The sequence below is a fragment of the Seriola aureovittata genome, chromosome 16, assembly GCF_021018895.1.
Source record: "Seriola aureovittata isolate HTS-2021-v1 ecotype China chromosome 16, ASM2101889v1, whole genome shotgun sequence".
Taxonomy (NCBI): Eukaryota; Metazoa; Chordata; class Actinopteri; order Carangiformes; family Carangidae; genus Seriola; species Seriola aureovittata.
In genome coordinates this window covers 11852397-11872419 of record NC_079379.1, presented here as the reverse complement: position 1 = coordinate 11872419, position 20023 = coordinate 11852397, and the positions used below count along the sequence as shown (strand labels likewise).

Sequence of the window (20023 nt, the reverse complement as noted above, 5' to 3'; positions counted from 1 at the left end):
TATGCTGACTTTGCAGTATGTAAAGCCCATCTTCTATATCCTCTAGAAAATGCCATTAACAGTCTGTGAGGATTCACACACATTTGTTTGGGCTCCATTCATACTCAATCTAATAATTCCTATATATATATATATATATATATGTATGTGTGTGTGTGTGTGTGTGTGTGTCTATAAATAATCTGCTTTAAGCCACATTCTCTCCTTTTTCTTTTACCATTTTCTTTACCTTTGTCGTTCTGCTTTGATGGGATTAGCCGCTTGTTGCCGTCAGCTGTGCTACACACAGCCATACATCACTCAGTATTTCACTCAACCAGGCACTTTGTTAATGACGACCTTGGCTGTGCAGCTTGTGTACCTTGTGTCTGCAATTGCTGGATTGTGTCTGGGTTCTGGAGACTGTGTGTGTGCCTGTTATGTGATTGACGATCACACCATCTCTCGCTGCTGGGAAGTATCATGACTCACTCCTTTCTCTCCCTCTTTCTGTCTCTTTCTGTCTCTTTCTGTCTCTCTCCTTTTCTTCTCTCACTTCATTATCCTTTGTGAGCTTAAATGTTGGCTGCCGTTAGCAGGTAGCACAAGCTGCTACTTTTTTTAAATTTGCTATTATCTCAGCGGTGTTTAGGTCACTAGGTTTCGCAAATATCTGCAGGATGTTCTGTGTTGGTGAGAAAGCTGTTAGCTCCACAATTTACAGTGCCTATAAAATGCTTCTGCCAAGCTTTAACTGGAACTAATATCTTTTGTTTTACATTTGTTTTGAATCACAGTGGATTAATTAAGATTTATTTTACAGAGACAATCAGACATGAATGTACAAATTGATTGAAATTTACCACAAGAATTAAAAAAACAATCCTCCTGGAGGGCACAATTTATAATGAATTAACTATTAACTATAGCAAAAAATGGCTTAAACAATTAATCAAATCATTAAAATATTTGCAGATTAATTTTCAGTCATTGCAAAAAAACTCTTTGTTTTAATCTGTTAGTCACATGGCTTCTTTTAAATGACATCAAACAAAGACTACGGGACAAAAGGCTTAGCTTCACTCTTTAATTTGAATCTTATTGTATATGTAGAAACACACATTTTACACTGTTTCACACACACACACACACACACACACACACACACACACACACACACACACACACACACACACACACTGGGACGAAATGAATAAGAAAACGTAGCCAGCTACATTTAAACATCTTGTAAGATCATTTGTGTATCACAGTGTCTCCAGTCACTGTAGCTTCTGGAGGTTTTACTGGTGTCGTGTGAGACGTGGCGTTCTCAGTTGTTGCTGTCACTGTCTCTGTTGGAGATGTTCAGTACATCTGAATGTTCATTAAATCTTCCAGCTGAACTCACTATATTCAGTCAAGATTGACTTTGACCCAGTCAGTAGCTTTTTACATTGGCTTTATAATACACTGTTTTTAAAGCTCACTGAAAAGTATTATGAACCGTTATAATGTGATAACACCACAAACAGGCAGCTGCTGAGTCATTGACCTTATAAGCAGAACTTTTACAGGCCTAGTTTTGTACTGATCTGAACTAAAGACAGTCAGAAGCAGTTTTCACAGTCATGGCCGTCCGATCGATTATGTGTTTGTGCACTAATGACTGATGGTCAGTGACTACGACTCAGTTCAAATCATCAAAGTATGGAAATAATTAGTTTTCTACACTGTATATATTAGTACAAACCACAGAGAGTGTTGTCCAAGAGGATTCTGGGAAATGAAGTTAATCACTGACTGAAGTCAAGGTAGACAAAGGGGAAATACTGTAAGTCCACCATAACTATAGATTAGAACAAAACTATACAACCTGTAATCTTTTTGAGTTACACTCTCGCAATTGAAGCAAAATTGAAGAAGTTATTAAATTAAAAAGTAAGCATTTGTTTAGCATCAGAAATCAATAACTTAATTGTTGTCTCAAACACCTGCACGAGGTATTGATTTTTGGTGGTGGAACAGCTGTTTGTTTGCCTCTGTTTTAGATGATGGATTGCTCCTTTTACATAAAGCAAAATGCAAAAGCGATCTAGTTAGCTGCCTGTGTATGCGAAGAAAAACTCTGCAGTCCTCAGTGCTGGCATAAAATCTACAACCAGATGCTTATCAATAATGAAATATTGATGTTAATATTTTAAATCTGGTCCCAAAGACCATCTGTCACAAACCACTTCCCCCCCCTTTTTCTTTCCTTTCTTTCTTCCTCTCTGAATAATACACCTGACTCAGTTCATATGTTTTGTTTATTCAAAAACACCTGCTTCCTCCTTTCCTCTCCTCGTGCTCTCTGTCTCTCTTTCTCTCGCTCTCACCCTCCTTCCTTCCTGCCCACTTTCTCCCTTCGCGACCTCTGCCCTACTCTCACTTTCGCACCATTTCTCTGGCTCTTTTCGGGGACGCTTGTCATTTTTCTTGCAGTTTTCTCACGCCAGCGCAGGATATGAAAGGAGTGTTTTGTGTTTATGGGAGAATGGGAATGGGAGGGATAGGAACAGAGGGAGAGAGAGGGAGAAGGAGAGGAAGAGAGGAGAGGATGAAGCTGATGTTTGTTGGGTTCGTCGGGAAAAAATCAGTGTATGAGAGCTGGAAGGAGATATCGGAGTTTTGTTTGTCGAGGAGGAGATGCTCACTTTCAGTTCATTGTGTGAGAGCGGAGAAGGGGGCGGTGGACAGAGGGATGGAAAGATGTAGACATGAGAGTATGGCGCTGGTGGGTTTGGTTAATGAGGCAGAAACACAACATTGTTATGAAAGGTGAAGTAGAAGATTCAGAGAGGCGGAGGGGCAGAGAGAAGACGAGATATATGATGATGAAGACCGAAACCAACAATGCGTTAGACCGTCTCTCACCTCTCTATGGCTCTTTGCCTTGCACTCATCTATTCCTATTGAAGATGCAAATTTTTTAAAAACGGCTCACAAATATGTAGTTTCATAAAAAATAAAAAAAAGATTAAATAATTTCCCGCACCTGCAGGAAACTGTAGATTTTGATGTCACTCAAACAGGAGTAAACAGAGCTTTTATAGGTAACTACTTTCAGCTGTGGATAAATACACAGAGCAAAGCAGCGGCAGGATGGTGTGGGACCGACTTAAAATAAAGTGCCATGTTCATGGTAATAAATAGACATGTCACTCAATGGTGTCACAGTGCAATGGTGTGACTCATTAATGATATTTTTATAGCTGTTGGGCAACAATGGAGTTCTGTGGCACAGGGGATTCAGATTAATCAGTCTTTGGATACACAAACAATACTTGTCAGTAAGATCAATTAGTTATTGATTTTAGTTTTTCATGGGATATTTTTTGAAAGGAAGAAAAATCATGTTTCGTTTGTTTTGTTGTTTATTTTGTCTCCGTGTCATAATCCTTTAACACTGAATATACCGAGACACTGGTCTCCTCTACATCTGAGCATTTTTCAACTGAAAGAAACATAAGTTGACATCTCAGCAACAGGTTCTGACTTCTTGTCCGTCATTGATTATCAATCAGATAAAATATGGAAATTCCAGCAGGTCACCGATAAGCCACTGTGTGTTTCTTTAAACTTAAATTTCAGTCTTTTAATGTAATGATTAAAGTTGGAAACAGTGTTGACATTGTCAAGTCAGCTGATTGTTGTACCTCCAGATTTAAATTAATTTTATCATTTAATTAGATTTTTGTTTCTATGTGATTTCACGTGCCACCTTCTACCAGTTTTGAAAGTTTTTTTTTTTCCCCCCTAAACTTCATGTTGCTGTGGGAAACGATTCCAAAACACATTGTACAAATGCAAAAACAAACAAACAGACAGATGTACGGTAAATATATATTTATAAATCAAAGTCTGCAGGTAAATGGAAGATCCATTAATGTTGAAGTTGAGGGAAGAGAATGTACCGTCCTTTTGAATTCAACATTAAACTCTGGGTCATGTGATTCTACAAGGCACCGTTTCTCCTCCAGTGAAGATTTCAAACAATCAGACAAACAACAACTGGAGCCAGAAAGTTTTACTGTCGGTGCAGGGGCGACGTGGAGAGACACACAGTCTACGTAGAGGTTGTGATGAATGGGCAGTCTGTGCTCCCAACAGTCGCACATTGAGCTCCATTTTTAGTGTGTGTGTGTGTGTGTTTGTGAGGAGGAAATGTGCATAGTAAAAATTAGCGTTTTGATGATAGATTGAGCCGACTGTAAATTTTTCTTTCCCACGATCAATCATCAACGCTCACGGCCGTCTGACAGCCTGAATATGAACGCCGCTCTCTCCATCCTGCCTCTCTCCCTCTCTGTCCTCCACATTTCCTCCCCTGTATCTCACCTTATCCTCCCTCTTTCTCTCTCTCTCTCTCTCTATCTACCCTCCCCTTTTCAATTTCTTTGATCTTAATCCTTTCTCACACTCCTTCGCTCTCTCTGTTTTCCTCTTTCTGCACTCTTTTCTTTTTCTCTCTTTCTAAAATACTTCCTGCATCTCAATTCTCTCAGTATTGTTCCCTGTGTATGTGTGTCTTTGCACATACAGCATTATGAGTGTGTGGGAACTCAGCTGTGTGTGTGTGTGTGTTTTTTATTTTGACAGGTGTCTGTGTGTGTGTGTGTGTGTGTGTGTGTGTGTGTGTGTGTGTGTGAGTTTGTGTGTGTGTGTCTGTGTGTGTGGGAACAGAGACATGTCTTTATTTACTAGGTGGAGACTGTGTTTTACTGTATTGTGCACGTGTATGTGTGTGTGTGTGTGTGTGTGTGTGTGTGTGTGTGTGTGTGTGTGAGGGAACTGTTTACTAGAAACTGTTTTCCTGTTTTGATGTTGACAAACCTACAGACAGACAGATTCCTATCTGCCGCTTTGTCTCCCACTTTATGACTGTGCCACTGTATACAGGTATTGTTTATGCGCCTTTTGTACGTGTTTGTGTGTGCTCTTTCTACTCAGTGTCTTGTTTTTCAGTGCACAAATGCACACATCGGTACACGTGTGTTTATGTATATCTGTGTGTGTGTGTGTGTGAGAGGGAAAAAAATAAAATAAATGTGAGTCAAACGGAGAGAAACAAAGCTTTCCTTAGTCTGAACAAACCCCACAACAGGAAACCATGTGTGAATGACACAGCCATATTAGTAGCCAGGAAGCGAAGGTGATGGAGTCTCCGTGGTGACAGGGTTCCCAAGACCTGGTCACCACGGCGACAAAGGGTCAAGCCCTGTTTATGGCCATCTCATGAGAAACACAGAGGTCAACAGGAACATGGCCTGTAAAGTTTGAAGAGAGGGTGTAGCGTTAATAAAGTCAGTGTGATGGTGTTTGTGATCTCTTGACAGTCACTATAACCAATCAATAGAAAAATGTTCATAGATTAATCGATTAGACAAAAAATTAATCAGCAACTATTTTGTTTATAAATGATGAAGTGTTTTAGTAATGATATAATAATAATAATTTTAAAAAAATGACAAAATTGGCAGATTCAGTTTCACAGATGTGACGATTTACTGCTTTACTTTGTCTTATGTGAAAGAAAACTTCATCTTTGTGTAGTGCAGTGTTGGTCAAACAAAAATGAAATTGCTGATGGCATTTTTTTTATTTGTTATTCCATGAACAATTATTCGATCATTCAGGAAAATGATCAGCAGATTAATAGATAATAAAAAACAGACATTAGTTCCACCCCTAATGTAAATGCAGTCCTGTTTTGTGCCATGGGGTGACATTTTTTTATTGACTTTAACAACAATCTTTTTGTGGTAATATGCGTGCGTGAGGTGTCACTTTACCTCGGCTGACTTCACTGCTTCTTTCACTCGAGGCATATTCTCGTCAGTAATATTGAACTTACACTAATTCTCATCATATTTTCATAATTTTGTCAGACTTAATTTTTCTTAATGCCGACAGTGCAGCCGATTCAAGTGTTGCAGTGATATCTGTTTCCATATGATCAAAGCTAACAAGGCTTTTCCTGACCTCTCATGAGGCTGTGATTGGAACTAACCCGTTTGTGGATGTTGGCGACTAAGTGGTGTTGATCATCTTTAGCTTATCCCTAAAACCACCTGTTGTTTTACTCGGCCGGCTCATAAAAATGTGGTAACAAATTTCACAAAATGTGGATTTAGACAATCTTCTAATCCCGGTTAAAATCTAAGTTTCGGCAGCTTGCAGCTACATCATAGTGAAAGGCATTACAATCCATTTGTTTTGTAAGAGCGTCTTTACTTTGCATACAGGTGCACATCATGTTGTTTGCAACGCCCGGTTCAGACCTGTCTTCTTTCTCTCTCCTGTCGACTGATGAGTGAAAATGATCTTATTAAAAAAAAGAAAAAAGAATGCAATGCCTGTAAAATCATGTTCTCCTGTAATTGATGCACTTCTCTCCTCTGTGCTGGACTGTCAAACATAATTTAGACAGACGTGAAAACACTCAGCTTAAACTGGCACTTACAGCATTTTTTTTTTTTTTTAGCTTGGCACATTTTAATGATGATGATCATTAAATATCATGTTGTGGACTTTCTGGCTCAGACTGTGAGAGGACTACAGACCATAACAACAACAACAACAACAACAACAGCTAGTTTTCACATGACAGCGGCATTTTGCAAACAAACAACTCCCCTTACAAAACCTCCAAACTTCCAGAAGAGCTCACGTGCTCACAGCCGCCTCCTCAGCATCAAGCTCAAGGACACAGACTTTTGTCGAGTCATGCGAGATTTTCATGAATTTACCAGCCAAATGAGATTTCTGTCTGCTGTGCTGTTTGCCAAGAACCAGTCGAACTCTTCAGTCAGCAGCAGGTAAACTGTCCAGACAGACTGGGACACACCTCAGACTGTCCTGTGACTGTGCTGATAGAAAATGCATTAATGAATTAATGGGTCTGTGCAGGAGGTGGGGACATTTCAGACAAGCATTTAATAATTAGATATCATGGCACTCAGTTATTGATGTTGGTGTCATTAAAGAGGTCTGTTTGAGGGATATGAAATTGCATTTTGATTTTATAAGAGCCTAATGTCCTCTCTATTAAATTAGTTGCCATCAACTCTGCAGCTTTTCTTCCCTCTATGTCTCTTTTACCAACGTCATCTTCCTCAAGTGAATTTACAGCATTTCCACATCTCTGCTGTCTCTCCTCCTTTGAGATTACTGTAGATTGAATGAATAGTAAGAGGGGATTCTGGCTTTTCCTTCTTACACAAAGGGAAACAAACTCCTTTTTGTGTGCCGCTTCAGAGCAGTAAGTTTAGCCTGCGTTTTGAATAATCCCTGTTTCCCAGATGATCACAGAGAGAGCAACACACCTTCAGCAAAGCTTAAGGTTTAATAGAACAACTGATTCTTTTTTTGATTTTTTTAAAAGATAAAATACACATGGATTCACAGCTACAGAGGATGGTCTAGAGGTGAAGCTTATGCTGTCAGGAAGTGTTTTGGACAGTTAACAGATCTTTTACTGCCTCAACCTGCATTTTACTGGCCTGTGTCTAGACTGGCCTTTAGCTCTATCTGGTGCAAGAAATACATTTTACATTTTTATTGTTAAATAAAACAAGGATATATAATCTTTAACAGTAAAACTGTTAAATGTATGAATTAGTGCTGCAGCCTCTCCCAATTCAGACGTTTTGAAAGGTGTCTGGTTTCAGGTGGATGTGGTGTGATGCACGCTAACCTCCGAAGTTTGTAAAGCTCTAAGGGGTATTTCCCGAACTTTAAGCAGAGCTATTGATCATCATTTGAGCCAACGTAGGTTGGCGTAGCTTCAAACTCTAAGCAGAGGCATTAAAAAGAGTGGTGAAGACTCCATGAGTAGACATTTTTAGAGTCTGCCTCTTCCTATCTCTGCCTCTTGTCTCTTTACTTTACGACTGTGTGGCAGCCAAATGGTAATTAATGTATTTTGACGGAGCTGGATTAAGTCACAGTTTGACAGAGATACAATGATGAAGTTCTGATTTAATTATTTGTGATTCAGCTGACTTCACTTGGTTGAAGGACTGTCTGCCTCCTCCTCCTCCTCCTCCTCCTCCTCCTCTTCCTCTCAGTAGCCCAGTCTGTGTCTAAGGGCCGTAATAGATGTTGCTTTGTTATTTTGGCATTGATGATGCATGGGTGTGTGAGGACTCAGTGATTACTGATTTCGTTGTGTGATGATTGATTTTATTCATGTGTTAACACAGTGAGATTAGATGTCTCTGAGTAACGAATAATAGAAATGCTTCATTGTGAGTCATGATTTAATTAAATAAATGAGTTCAATGGGACGGACGAGGCTCAAAAGCATCGTGAGTGTTTGATTTCATGAATCTCGGTTTTAAAATATTCTTTAGAACATCCATTATAATGGTCTTTGTGGTGATTCACAAATAAAAATAGTTTAGTTAAGCATACAACAAACATACAACATTACAACAAAGACTTACATACTGACTTACATACTCATCTGATCCACCTGATCCAGTATAAAACATGTAATCTAGTCTAGTCTTGCCAACTAGTCTCATCAGACAAGTTAGCAAAGTTCAGAAAAATATCCCCTACAGACAAGATGATTCACCTTTTACTCAACCACAAAGTGGTTTGTTCTCGTAATTAGGAACAGGTGTTACGCCTAACAGGTACATTGACGATACTGGATGTTTGATATTCAAATGCATTCAAGTGCAATTCTGTTGATATGTGCTTCACACAGTCCTGATGTGAAACATTTTCGGGATCAAATCTATGTCCATTTTGATATTTTTATTGCGTTTGTTATGAAACTGTGCAGTCAAAATGTTAATATCTTAATTATATAAAGTATAACAAATAGAGGATTTGAATTTCATTGATATTTGGACCTTAAGTAAATCAAATCTGTCAAAAATAAATCATTTTTTTCAGTTCTTCTCTTAATATGAAGTGTTGAATCCTCTTTTTCTCTTGAATATATATACATATATATATATATATTGCCTTTAAAAATAGTACAGTTAACTTCAGTTGTAATCTCAGGTCTCCGTGTACAGTATACTGTATGTATTGAAATGGTGTGTCCCTTTGTCTGGACAGACACTTTTATGAAGTTTTATGAGGAGTTAATCAAGATCCGCCTTTGTTAGTGATGAAGTGTGTGTGTGATCGGTTTACAAGGTGTTGTCTGATGTTATTCAAAGGTATTGAAAGCATGTGTACTGTACAGTGTGCAGTATGTGTTTCCATTATGTGGCTGTATCCTGTGTGCGTGTCTGTTTAGTTATTAGTTATTTCCATTGACTGATGCTAATCTGAGAACCCTCTCGTGCAGCGTATGTTTGCAATCCCCACCTGGTTTTCGTAAGTGGAAAGATCAGGCACAAAAATATTTAGGTATGGCTTTAGTGACAAGTACACAGGAAATGGATATTCTTTTAAACTTTGACATTTTTAACCTAAGCAAGAAAGGCTTGGCATCTGGAGACTGTCTATCTATTAGTCAGCATCACTTCAGGTTTGGTCGGGTCAAAAATGACGGGATAATGACAGCAACACTTAATAGCTTTTGTACTTTTCAACAGAAACAACACAAATATATGTATTTCATCCATTTATGCGCTCATACTCATAATATTCCTGGAAGATTGTGGTGTTTCTGTTGTGTTGTGTTGTGCCTGAGAAACTTGATCACTGAGTCTCCACTCTCGTGCTTATTTTCTCTGCATTAACCGGCACACAAGAGTTGATGCTGCAGCCCTTTGTGTGATAATCCGGGGGCGAACATTCACACAGAGACGCTCAATAGACCCGAGATAAATCCTCTTGTCGAGTACGGCTGCCATGGCCTTTTCCTCCTTTCCCTTTTGTGTTGGTTTTAACAGAAGGTGTTGAAAAAGTGCGCCGCAGGTCGACTCTTAGGTAACTGAGGTGGCAACACAAACACAAACAGCGTCACCTGTGACTGCAGCAACACTGGTGCCACATGCTGAATTAAGAAAACATGTTTAATCATATTATAATATACTGCATGTAATTAGCATTATAACATATTAATACTATGAACTGAATTTTTAAAGATAGTGAACATTGTTGTGTGTCTGAACTAGTCGGCTAAATGCAAATAAGTCATAGTCATTTTCATTCAGTTTACCAGGCAGATTTAAGGCAGATATAATAGCAGCTTGTTAACACAGCACTTAGGCAGTTTCTACATTGGCATGTGCTGTTCTCTAGTTGTTGGTTTTACTGTTGAACGTGTAATGTTATGGTACAATACTCATGCTATATTGTGGTTTAACTGGTTGTTCTTTGATGCAGTGATGCTGAGCCCAAAGAGATAATAAATCATCTTATCCTATTAGTAAAGTTATATTTCAAAGTAGTGTTCATATCACCATCACGCCATTTGTCTTTTACATGTGTTGCAGAATAAAGTGAAGTCACTTAATCGTAGAAAATTAAATGCATACTTTATCTTTGTCTTCAAGGCTGATTCCAGTTGAAATCGATATAGATATTCTGTTTAATTCAAACTAATAAATTTAAAATCATGACTCTCACTTCTACAGTTAGGATGTTACTTGCACCCTCTGGTGGATGGCAGAAAAACTTCATGGTCAAATCTCAGTTGTGTGTCGGTAATCTTCAGACACATTCTCTGAAAATCATACGAAACCAAAAAATGGCTTTTCAGTATTCTCTCTCCTTGTCTACATCTCTGTCTTCAGCTCATGTTTGGCCTTTTGTCTGTGCCTCCAGGTCTTCCAGAGCAGTACTACAGTCTGACGTGGTTCCTCAGTCCGGTCCTCGGCCTCATGTTCACTCCTCTGATCGGCTCGGCCAGCGACCGCTGCACTCTGCGATGGGGCCGGAGGAGGCCGTTCATCCTGGCTCTCTGTATAGGAACGCTGATAGGAGTGGCTCTGTTTCTGAATGGATCGTTGATAGGTGAGTGTGTGGCACACAATTTTGAGATAGATGACTCTTCTTTCTGTTAACCATTGTTGCTTTTCCTCCATTACATTTCAACGTGATGCCCTGGAAAGTGCTAAAACTTTGCTGCACTTTAATACAGTTTGATAATCACAGGCTTTAAAAAAAATCACACTTTAACAAATCATCAAACATGTGTGTTGGAAACAATCCAGCTGTACTTTTGAAAAAAAACAAATAACCTGTGCAGTATTTTATTTTCTCATATTATCTAAAATAATTAATGCAGAATGCAAGATCCAATAAACGATACACTTCATGTGCACATAGACGACATACAGAAGCACTTGTTGAGTTTATATCTTATGATTATGTATATTGCTGCAAACAGAGCAATCATTGTATGTGAATAATATAGTTAAATTTAAGCTTAAGAGCAATATTGAATATTGCAGTTGCAGGTTAAGCGTGAAACTATATTTTCATTTTTTCTAGTGTCCACTTTTGCAATTAACAATTTTTCATTAATGACTAATCTGACATTTATTTTCTTAACTAACAGATTAATTGTTTGGTCTATAAAATAACAGAAAACTGGGAATAATGCCCATCAATAACCTAGAGCACAAGGCGACATCATTAAATGTCTTGTTTTGTCCCAATCCCCAAAATAATTACATTTTACTAGAATGCAAGACAAAGAAAAAGAGCAAATTGTCACATTTAACAATGTGGAAGCATCAAAATGAGTCAATGAAACATCCATCGTAACTTCCCAGAGCCTAACATCATGTCCTAATGTGTTTGTTTTGTTCAAACTGAGACATGTTTCATTTACTGTCATATATAGACAAACACGAGCAGCAAACCCTCAGATCTGAGAAGCTGGAACCAGGAAACAATTTCCAGTTTTGCTTGACAAGTAATTTTATTGATTATCTAAATAGTTATATAGCCAACAAAAAAGTTGATTTACATAAAATAGCAAATAGAAATCCACGAAGCTGAGTCCACACATGCTGTTTTTACATGTCGGCCAGAAATGACACAAGTTTACTTTGGGCCATCTGCTGAATGTTGTTATCTAACAACGCTGTTATCTAAACCACCTGAGAGTACCACGGCCCCCCGGTGGGAAATGAACCCCAAACTGATGATGAGAGCAGCACTGTCACTTTACCCAGCATGCACGTGTCCCACAGAGGAGATAAAAGAGCAGGACCGCTTGCATCATAGCATCACTTGCCGAAAGCTTCGCCCGCTGAGAGTAATGTCCTTGTAGTGGTGTTATCCTCAGTCGAGCCCACCACTTATTGCGTCACTCAAATGTCATTACAAGGTCATATTCATCCAATCCAATCAAACTAATTGATCACCTGTCAATCATACCACACAGATATTGATCTTGGGCTAACTATATCAGTGTAGTTCCGGTTGCAGTGTCATCAGCCATGTTATATTGTGGTTGCACACATGTAAAGATGTGCGCACACTCAAAGGTGACAGCGGTGTGAGGTTTGTGTTATCACTAGATCGTTGAATTTACAGACAGTGACAAACAGAAGTATAAGCTAAGTGATGTTACAGTCAGCAGCTATTTTCAGACGTGTACACAAACTCTGACATTAGTTATTTGTACTACACAGAAATAGCCTGTAATGTTGGATCAATAAGACCAAAACTCTGAACCACTGGAGCAACATTGGATGAAAAAGCTCTGAAGTCGAACAGATAACTGACTGTTTTCTTCGATAATCTTTCTGCTACCCTCAAACATAAATGTGCTTTGGCCCCATTTATGAATCTCAATCCTTTCTGAAGGTCCTATTTGTCACATATGTTGTATTTGGTCCACATAAAATAAGCTGAACAAATAATTGCAAACATCCTGGTGGGCTTTAACCTGAGAAGATGGAGGAGAGATTGGTCGCAAACCAGCTGGAAGTTGGGGTTAAACATTGATTACACAGATCCTTATTGAACTAAAAGACAAACAAGTAGGGCTGCAAATAAGGATCATTTTCACTATTACTATATTGATCGCTCTGTAAGCAGCTACTTTATCATATAATCAATTTTATCATATAATCAATTAATCGATCCTGTAATTTCTCAAGAAAAAATAGTAAAAAAATGACGAAGATTTACATGTTTGTCTTTTACTGCTTTTCTTTGTCATATCTTATTTTGAACTGAATAAAGAAGACGTCACCTTCAGCTCTGTAAAATCTTGTGACAATTTTATGATACTTCAATGGGCTGAACAGTTAATCAGTTAATTGAAAGAATAACTGGCAGATGAATGTATGAAATGAATGAAAACATTAGTTGCAGGCCTAACTGGTTATTGTACTAGTGTTGTCCTCAAGTTCAACTTCATACATCTCCACTGATCTGAGCTGTTGCTCACATTAAATAACAGAGTGTACATGCTTCATATTCAAATGCGGACCAAATCGGTGAAAAATGTTCAGCACAACAATAGCGGAGCTTTTAAATGTCTCTAAATAGAATAAAGTGAAATTAATCAACAAAGGAGTTATAAATAACAAGAACGAAAGCTGTGTGAACTTTTTACTGTCAGCAGATTCTATTCAGTTCTATTCAATTCTGTTCTGCTTTACCTCCATTCTTCTGCCCAGAGGTTGGCACTCAGGTCGTTTTAGGGCACCAGGGAGTGCGTGTGTGTGTGTGTGTGTGAGTGTGTGTGAGTGTGTGTGAGTGTGTGTGTGAGTGTGTGACAGTTGACCTGTATCCGTATGAGAGAAATGAGAGAATAAAAGAAAGTGTACGTTTCCATGGTTGTGTATATATAATTGTGTGTGAACAACACAGGGTGACATGGGAAAACTGTAGTAATCTGTGTATTAGTGTGTGTATGTGAGTGTGTGTGTGTGTATGTTGACATGGGAACACAGAAGCAGGCAGTTCACAGGGAAATGCTTCCTGTTTGCTTCTCCCTTTCTACCAATCACAATTCAGTTCCTGTCTGCCTGCCTGGCTAGTGAGTAGTGTGACTCCATTGTCCCACAACAAACACACACGCGCGCACACACACACACACAGACACACACACACACACACACACACACACACACACACATACATACACATACACTTTGCCTTCTATGAACATTTTTGTTTCCCCGACGTTAATGGATTTCAGTTTGTGAAGTCATGTTGCGTCACATTCCCTGTGATATTTCACGCACATACGCACACATGCACACTGTTTTATGTTTTATATGCAGGTTACTAAAGCTTTCCCATTCACTCTGTGGTGTTGTTCTCATACATTGATACATTTACTCAGGCGCATGGACACAAACGCACACTGAGCCGCTCCAGGGGAAGACTGGGTCACAAATGTAATGAGACACACAAGGACACACACATCACATAAAGCAGTATGGAAAATGTGCAGTGACCTGTGTGTGACAGCAGTTGTAACTCAACAATCACGTATTGATCACATGCGCAGCTCTGACCAGGGTTACATCACTCATTTTCTTTTGTTATTTATGGGCCTTAAGTTGAACACACTTTAAATCAACGTATTTGGTTTAACTTTGCCATTAATTTAATAATTCATCATACAAAATTGCATCTACTATAAGATGGCGAAATAGCATTGAAGCGATGAAAAATTGTCAAATAAACTGTAATGTAATGAAAAGTATTTTATGAATATGCTAAATAAAAATGCTCACATACAGTATATCTATTATATCTATCTCTGAACCACTGTTGACTTATGTAACTAGCACATTTCACATCATACAGTTATGATTTTAGTTGTATTGCATATATTGTATTATTTGTTCTTTTGTGTTCTGTTACCTAAAAGATTTAACTGCCCCACCAGTGAAGAATAAAGTTATTGAATTGCATGGAGCCGACTTTGTTTGATACAGCCCCCACTGTTGGTTTGCTTGTTGTGTAACAACAAGAAAAACACACATTAAACAATTTCCGTCCTCTCTCCATCAGGTCTGTCGCTAGGTGACGAGCAGGGGAGACAACCGATAGGTATCGTTCTCACTGTGCTGGGAGTCGTGGTGTTGGACTTTTGTGCGGATGCCACCGAGGGACCAATCAGAGCGTACTTGCTAGATGTGGCAGACACAGAGGAACAAGACATGGCGCTCAATATCCACGCCGCCTCAGCGGGTACGGCTGACGTCTCACACACATACAGAGACACACACACACACACACACACACACACACACACACCGTAACTTTCACAGGATTTTAATACAGTTCACGTTATTGTAGTGGCTGAATGTTAAAGGTGAAAAAGAAGAATTCACTGAGCATGATCGACACAAATTTAACGAACAAACACCCTGAGAGAGAAACTGAGATTGGACACCTCTTTCTGCTCATGTCTCCTTCATCCACTCACAAGTCTAAACCTGTTCGTGTGACCGTGTGTGCAGGTCTTGGCGGCGCAGTCGGCTACGCTCTCGGAGGTTTAGACTGGACACACACCTTCCTCGGAGCAGCCTTCAAGTCTCAGGAGCAGATCCTGTTCTTCTTCGCCGCCATCCTCTTCTCCGTCTCTGTGGTGTTACATCTCTTCAGCATCGAGGAGCAGCAGTACTCGCCCCAACATGACAGGCTGGACCATGTACGCCGTATAGTGTAAAATTCAATTTTAATAGAATAAATAAATAAATAAATAAAACTGGAGCTTTCATTACGTCCTCCCTCTGCTCTTTTTCCAGGAGACTCCAGATCCCAACAACCCACAGCCGTCGGCCAATGGCAGGAACGGACTTCTCACTCCCAAGTTGGAAATGATTGGAGAGGATGAAACGATGGACAGCTACGACCTCTACGACCCCTATGGAGATGACCAGTCAGAGCGCGGCGATATGGACATGGACTTTCTGGAGGTGGAGCTTGTGAGAAGTGAGTCTAATCTAAATTAAATCTTTTCCCCTTCACATCCAAATAAACATGGGAAGGAAAATCCATGCCCCCTAATAAAGAGACAATATTAGTGGTATTATAGATCATTTAGATCTGCGTTTCTCAACCATGTCGCTGCTTGTTTATCATTTTCTCTGAATTCCTCACATCTAAACTGATCAGCCCTCTCCTTGTCTCTCTTCAGGTAAAAGTGACAGCGTTCTCGCCATGGCTGACAGCACCCTCGACCACCTGGACCATGACGCAATGTTCCTGTGCCACATAGAGCCGTCCATCTTCGCCGACCGCCTCTCGCCCTATCACGGCTCGCCACCTACCGCTTCTTCCCTCTTCAACCCCAGTCACAGCACCCCCCCTCCCCGGTTCGCCAACATCAGACGCAGCAGCAGCACAGGCAGCCAGGACCTGCTCCGCCCCCAAAACAACAACCACCAAACACACGCTCCCGGCCCCAGAATATCCCGCCTCTCTGCTTTCTTGCAAGAAATGGAAAACGATGACGGACAGGAAGCGCTGCTTAACAACCAGCTCAACGAGCAGCGCACCCTGAACGGGCGGCTGTTAGCCAGTGTCACTAATCCTGATAGACTTAACAGTAACAGACTGAGCTCTAAAGGACAGGCCCACCGTGCTGGGATGGTCAAAGGTCAGTGTGTTCATGTGATATTATACATTTATAATATATAAATAAAAATATAAAAATAAAATTAAGAATCTGATGAATCGTTATCTTTACTGCTTCTGTAATCTGTCTGTTATTCCAGCTGCCAGTACCGGAGCTCCCATGAGGCAGTCACGTCATCGTCACACCTTCTACCGCCAGCCATCCTGCACCTTCTCCTACTACGGCCGAGTGGGCAGCCACCGTTACCGCTACCGCCGGGCCAACGCCGCTTTTCTCATCAAGCCGTCTCGCAGCATGAACGACCTGTACGAAGTGGAGGCCAGACACCGGAGGAGGAACAAACAGAGAAACAGAAACCGAAGTGGAAACACCAACTCTTCCAGTGGAGATACAGAGAGCGAGGAGGGCGAGGTGAGGAGCGGGGCGGAGGAATTTACAAGTCAAATACCAGACTGTGATACTATTAATACTGCTACTGCTGCCTCTGATGCACTGGTAGGCAAGCAGCGCAGATCATAATGGACACTGGGCAAATATAAATACAAATCCAAGCACAAGAGTCAAGCGTTATTTTCTGCCACTAAACCTGTAACCATGGCAACAAGACAGCACTTTCCATTTCTTTCCACTATGTGAAGAGTCTCTTTTTTGGGCAGTATATTGTGTAATGTTGCGGTAACTTTCCTCTCGTGCTCTGTTCAGGTCGAGACCACTGTGCGGCTGCTGTGGCTCTCCATGCTGAAGATGCCTCCGGAGCTGCTTCGCCTGTGCGCCTGTCACCTGCTCACCTGGTTCTCCATCATCGCCGAGGCCGTCTTTTTCACCGATTTCATGGGACAAGTCATCTACCACGGAGATCCCACCGTACGAGTATACGCAGACTTACATGACCACTTTTAGTCAAAACTAATATTGCCAAAGTGATGACATTTCATAAAGGGACGAGTATGAATACACAACATAGTGGAATTATGTATTATTTACATTTACTCTTACATAATCTATCAATATCGAAATGAATGGAAAATGGTTTAAAGCAGGGGTCCCCAAACTTTTTCCTGTGAGGGCCACATAACTTTTCCTTTCTCTGATGGGGGGCCGGGTTCAGTTTGTAACAGAAAAAGTGTGACGATCGCAGGGGTGCCTAAACGTAAAAATTTATTGTTTTCTAGAAAGCCACACATAACCAAATAACCCTTTCCGGGTTCTTCACAGAAAAAAAAGTCAGGAAATAAATAATAACACTATTAATGAAATAAATAATAATAGTTCAGGGGGCCGGGCCAAATGTGGGGGCGGGCCGTATCCGGCCCGCGGGCCTTAGTTTGGGGACCACTGGTTTAAAGATTAAGAATATGAACACAACCAAATTATTTAAAATAATAAAATAATAACATGTCATCATATTAAACATTTTAATATCCAATAGGCAACTAGGCAAAGGAACAGGTGCACTTCTCCTGCACTGAACTTCAGTCCAGTGAACAGAGGAAGAAAAACTGCCATGTCAATCTTTTCCCAAAATACAGAGTCAGGAAAAAAAAAGAAACTTCATAGGTCAGAAACAACAAAGAGACTCTGTTTGCTTAGAAGGAAATCCAAAATGATCTGATGGCGTTGACTTATGATTCTTTTGGAAAAACAACAAAATTACTTTGTGTGTGTACAGGATGGAGTCTTTGTTTTGGCCGCCTCTCAGTTCAGATAAAAACTTTGTCTGTTTTTCTCTCTCTCTCTCACTCTCACTCTCTCTCTCTTTCTCTCTGTCTCTCTCTCTCTCTAAGGCTCCTGCTAACTCTACTTTGCTGGATAACTATCACAGGGGAGTTCAGATGGGATGTTGGGGGCTGGTTATATATGCCATGACTGCTGCGACATGCTCAGGTAACCACACACAAACACACTTCTCACATGTCATGTGGACATTATGCACATTATCACACGCAATTGTCTTCAAGAAAACAAACTCTCTGGCTGTTTATAAGCTGTAAAGTTCATGCCTGGACGTTAAACTCTGGAATAAATCAACTAATCTTTCTTTTGCAGCTCTTCTTCAGAAGTACCTTGACAACTTTGACCTGAGCATTAAAATCATCTACATCCTGGGGACACTTGGATTCTCCATAGGTATGAACCACAGTGCAGGGATAGCAGAGAACAAAATAAATGTCAGTAGCTAATAAGTAACTTTGGAATTTACCTGTCTTTTTTTCCCTCCATAGGAACTGCTGTCATGGCAATCTTCCCTAACGTGTATGTCTCCATGGTGATGATCAGCAGCATGGGCATCATCTCCATGAGTATCTCCTACTGTCCCTATGCTCTGCTAGGACAGTATCATGAGATGAAAGAGGTAGAGACTTACCCTTGTTTGTTTTGACCTGGCCAGGGACCGCTAGTTAGTTTGATTGATTGATTGATTGATTGATTGATTGATTGATTGATTGATTGATTGATTGATTGATTGATTGATGTGATTGATTGATGTGATTGATTGATGTGATTGTGATATAAAATGTGCCAGTTTTAACCTGCGTTGTTGTCCAAAAGCTGTTCGAAATGTATAAATAAACCACATTGTTGCACTGGGAGACATTATCCTGAACAGTCATTGTGGTTTATTTTGCCGTCCTACTTCATACATACATATTCACCAATCCACCAAATGATTATTCATCCTCAGCTGAAGATAGTCCCCAACAAATGCACTATTTACTCCTGTTTGAGAATCGTAGAAACTACAGTGCCCTGCTGTTTTAGGAAAGTACACATTTGTGACATCTTCAGTAGAAACCAAGAGGTAATGCATTTTAAGTGACAGACTGTTGGTTTTGGTCTTGGGATTTTGCTGACAGTAAGAAAGATATTGGATAATGACAGACTTATCCTTTAAAACCTGATCTTCAAACTAAATGTTACCTTTGTTCTCTTTGTAATTTACTTCTTTCATTGGTGTGAGTGGCATTCATTAACTGTAACCTTCTCTGCTGCAGTACATCCAGCACAGTCCTGGTAACTCCCGCAGAGGCTTTGGCATCGACTGCGCTATCTTATCATGCCAGGTGTGTATTCACAAAATCTGTGTGAATAGTTTTATATGCACTGTATGCTATAGTAAAGCTAAAGAAAGGCTGCGTTGTTAAGCAATCCTAATGTGATTTTTTTTACAGGTGTACATCAGTCAGATCTTGGTGGCCTCAGCTCTGGGTGCGGTGGTGGAAGCTGTTGGCAGTGTCCGTGTCATTCCCCTTGTGGCCTCTGGGGGCTCCCTCCTTGGATTCTTCACTGCCTGCTTTTTGGTCATTTACCCGTCTCACCACAACGGGTGAGAAAACCACCTGGTCTTCTAGTCACTTGCTTGTCATTACAGGAGTAGTTTCACATGTTAGAAAATATGCTTATTCGCTTTCTTGCTGAAGAGAAGATCGATACAACTCTCGTGTTTTTTTGCTGAATATGAAGCTAAAGAACAAAAGCCAGTTAGCTTAGCTTAGCATTAAGACTGGAAACGGGAGAAACGGCTAGCCTTGC

General features: G+C 40.1%; 1 protein-coding gene across 1 annotated transcript in view; it reads left to right on the top strand.

Moving 5' to 3' along the window:
* LOC130183454 (solute carrier family 45 member 4) overlaps positions 1 to 20023 on the top strand; it is a 56702-nt gene that overhangs the window by 31215 nt on the left and 5464 nt on the right. Inside the window, exons 4-15 of the mRNA XM_056398871.1 lie at positions 10756 to 10944; positions 14920 to 15099; positions 15372 to 15562; positions 15660 to 15846; positions 16052 to 16513; positions 16632 to 16903; positions 17195 to 17356; positions 18277 to 18376; positions 18539 to 18619; positions 18715 to 18845; positions 19486 to 19554; positions 19663 to 19817. Of these exons, the coding sequence (XP_056254846.1) occupies positions 10756 to 10944; positions 14920 to 15099; positions 15372 to 15562; positions 15660 to 15846; positions 16052 to 16513; positions 16632 to 16903; positions 17195 to 17356; positions 18277 to 18376; positions 18539 to 18619; positions 18715 to 18845; positions 19486 to 19554; positions 19663 to 19817 (2179 nt within the window). The remainder of the gene's footprint in view (positions 1 to 10755; positions 10945 to 14919; positions 15100 to 15371; positions 15563 to 15659; positions 15847 to 16051; positions 16514 to 16631; positions 16904 to 17194; positions 17357 to 18276; positions 18377 to 18538; positions 18620 to 18714; positions 18846 to 19485; positions 19555 to 19662; positions 19818 to 20023) is intronic.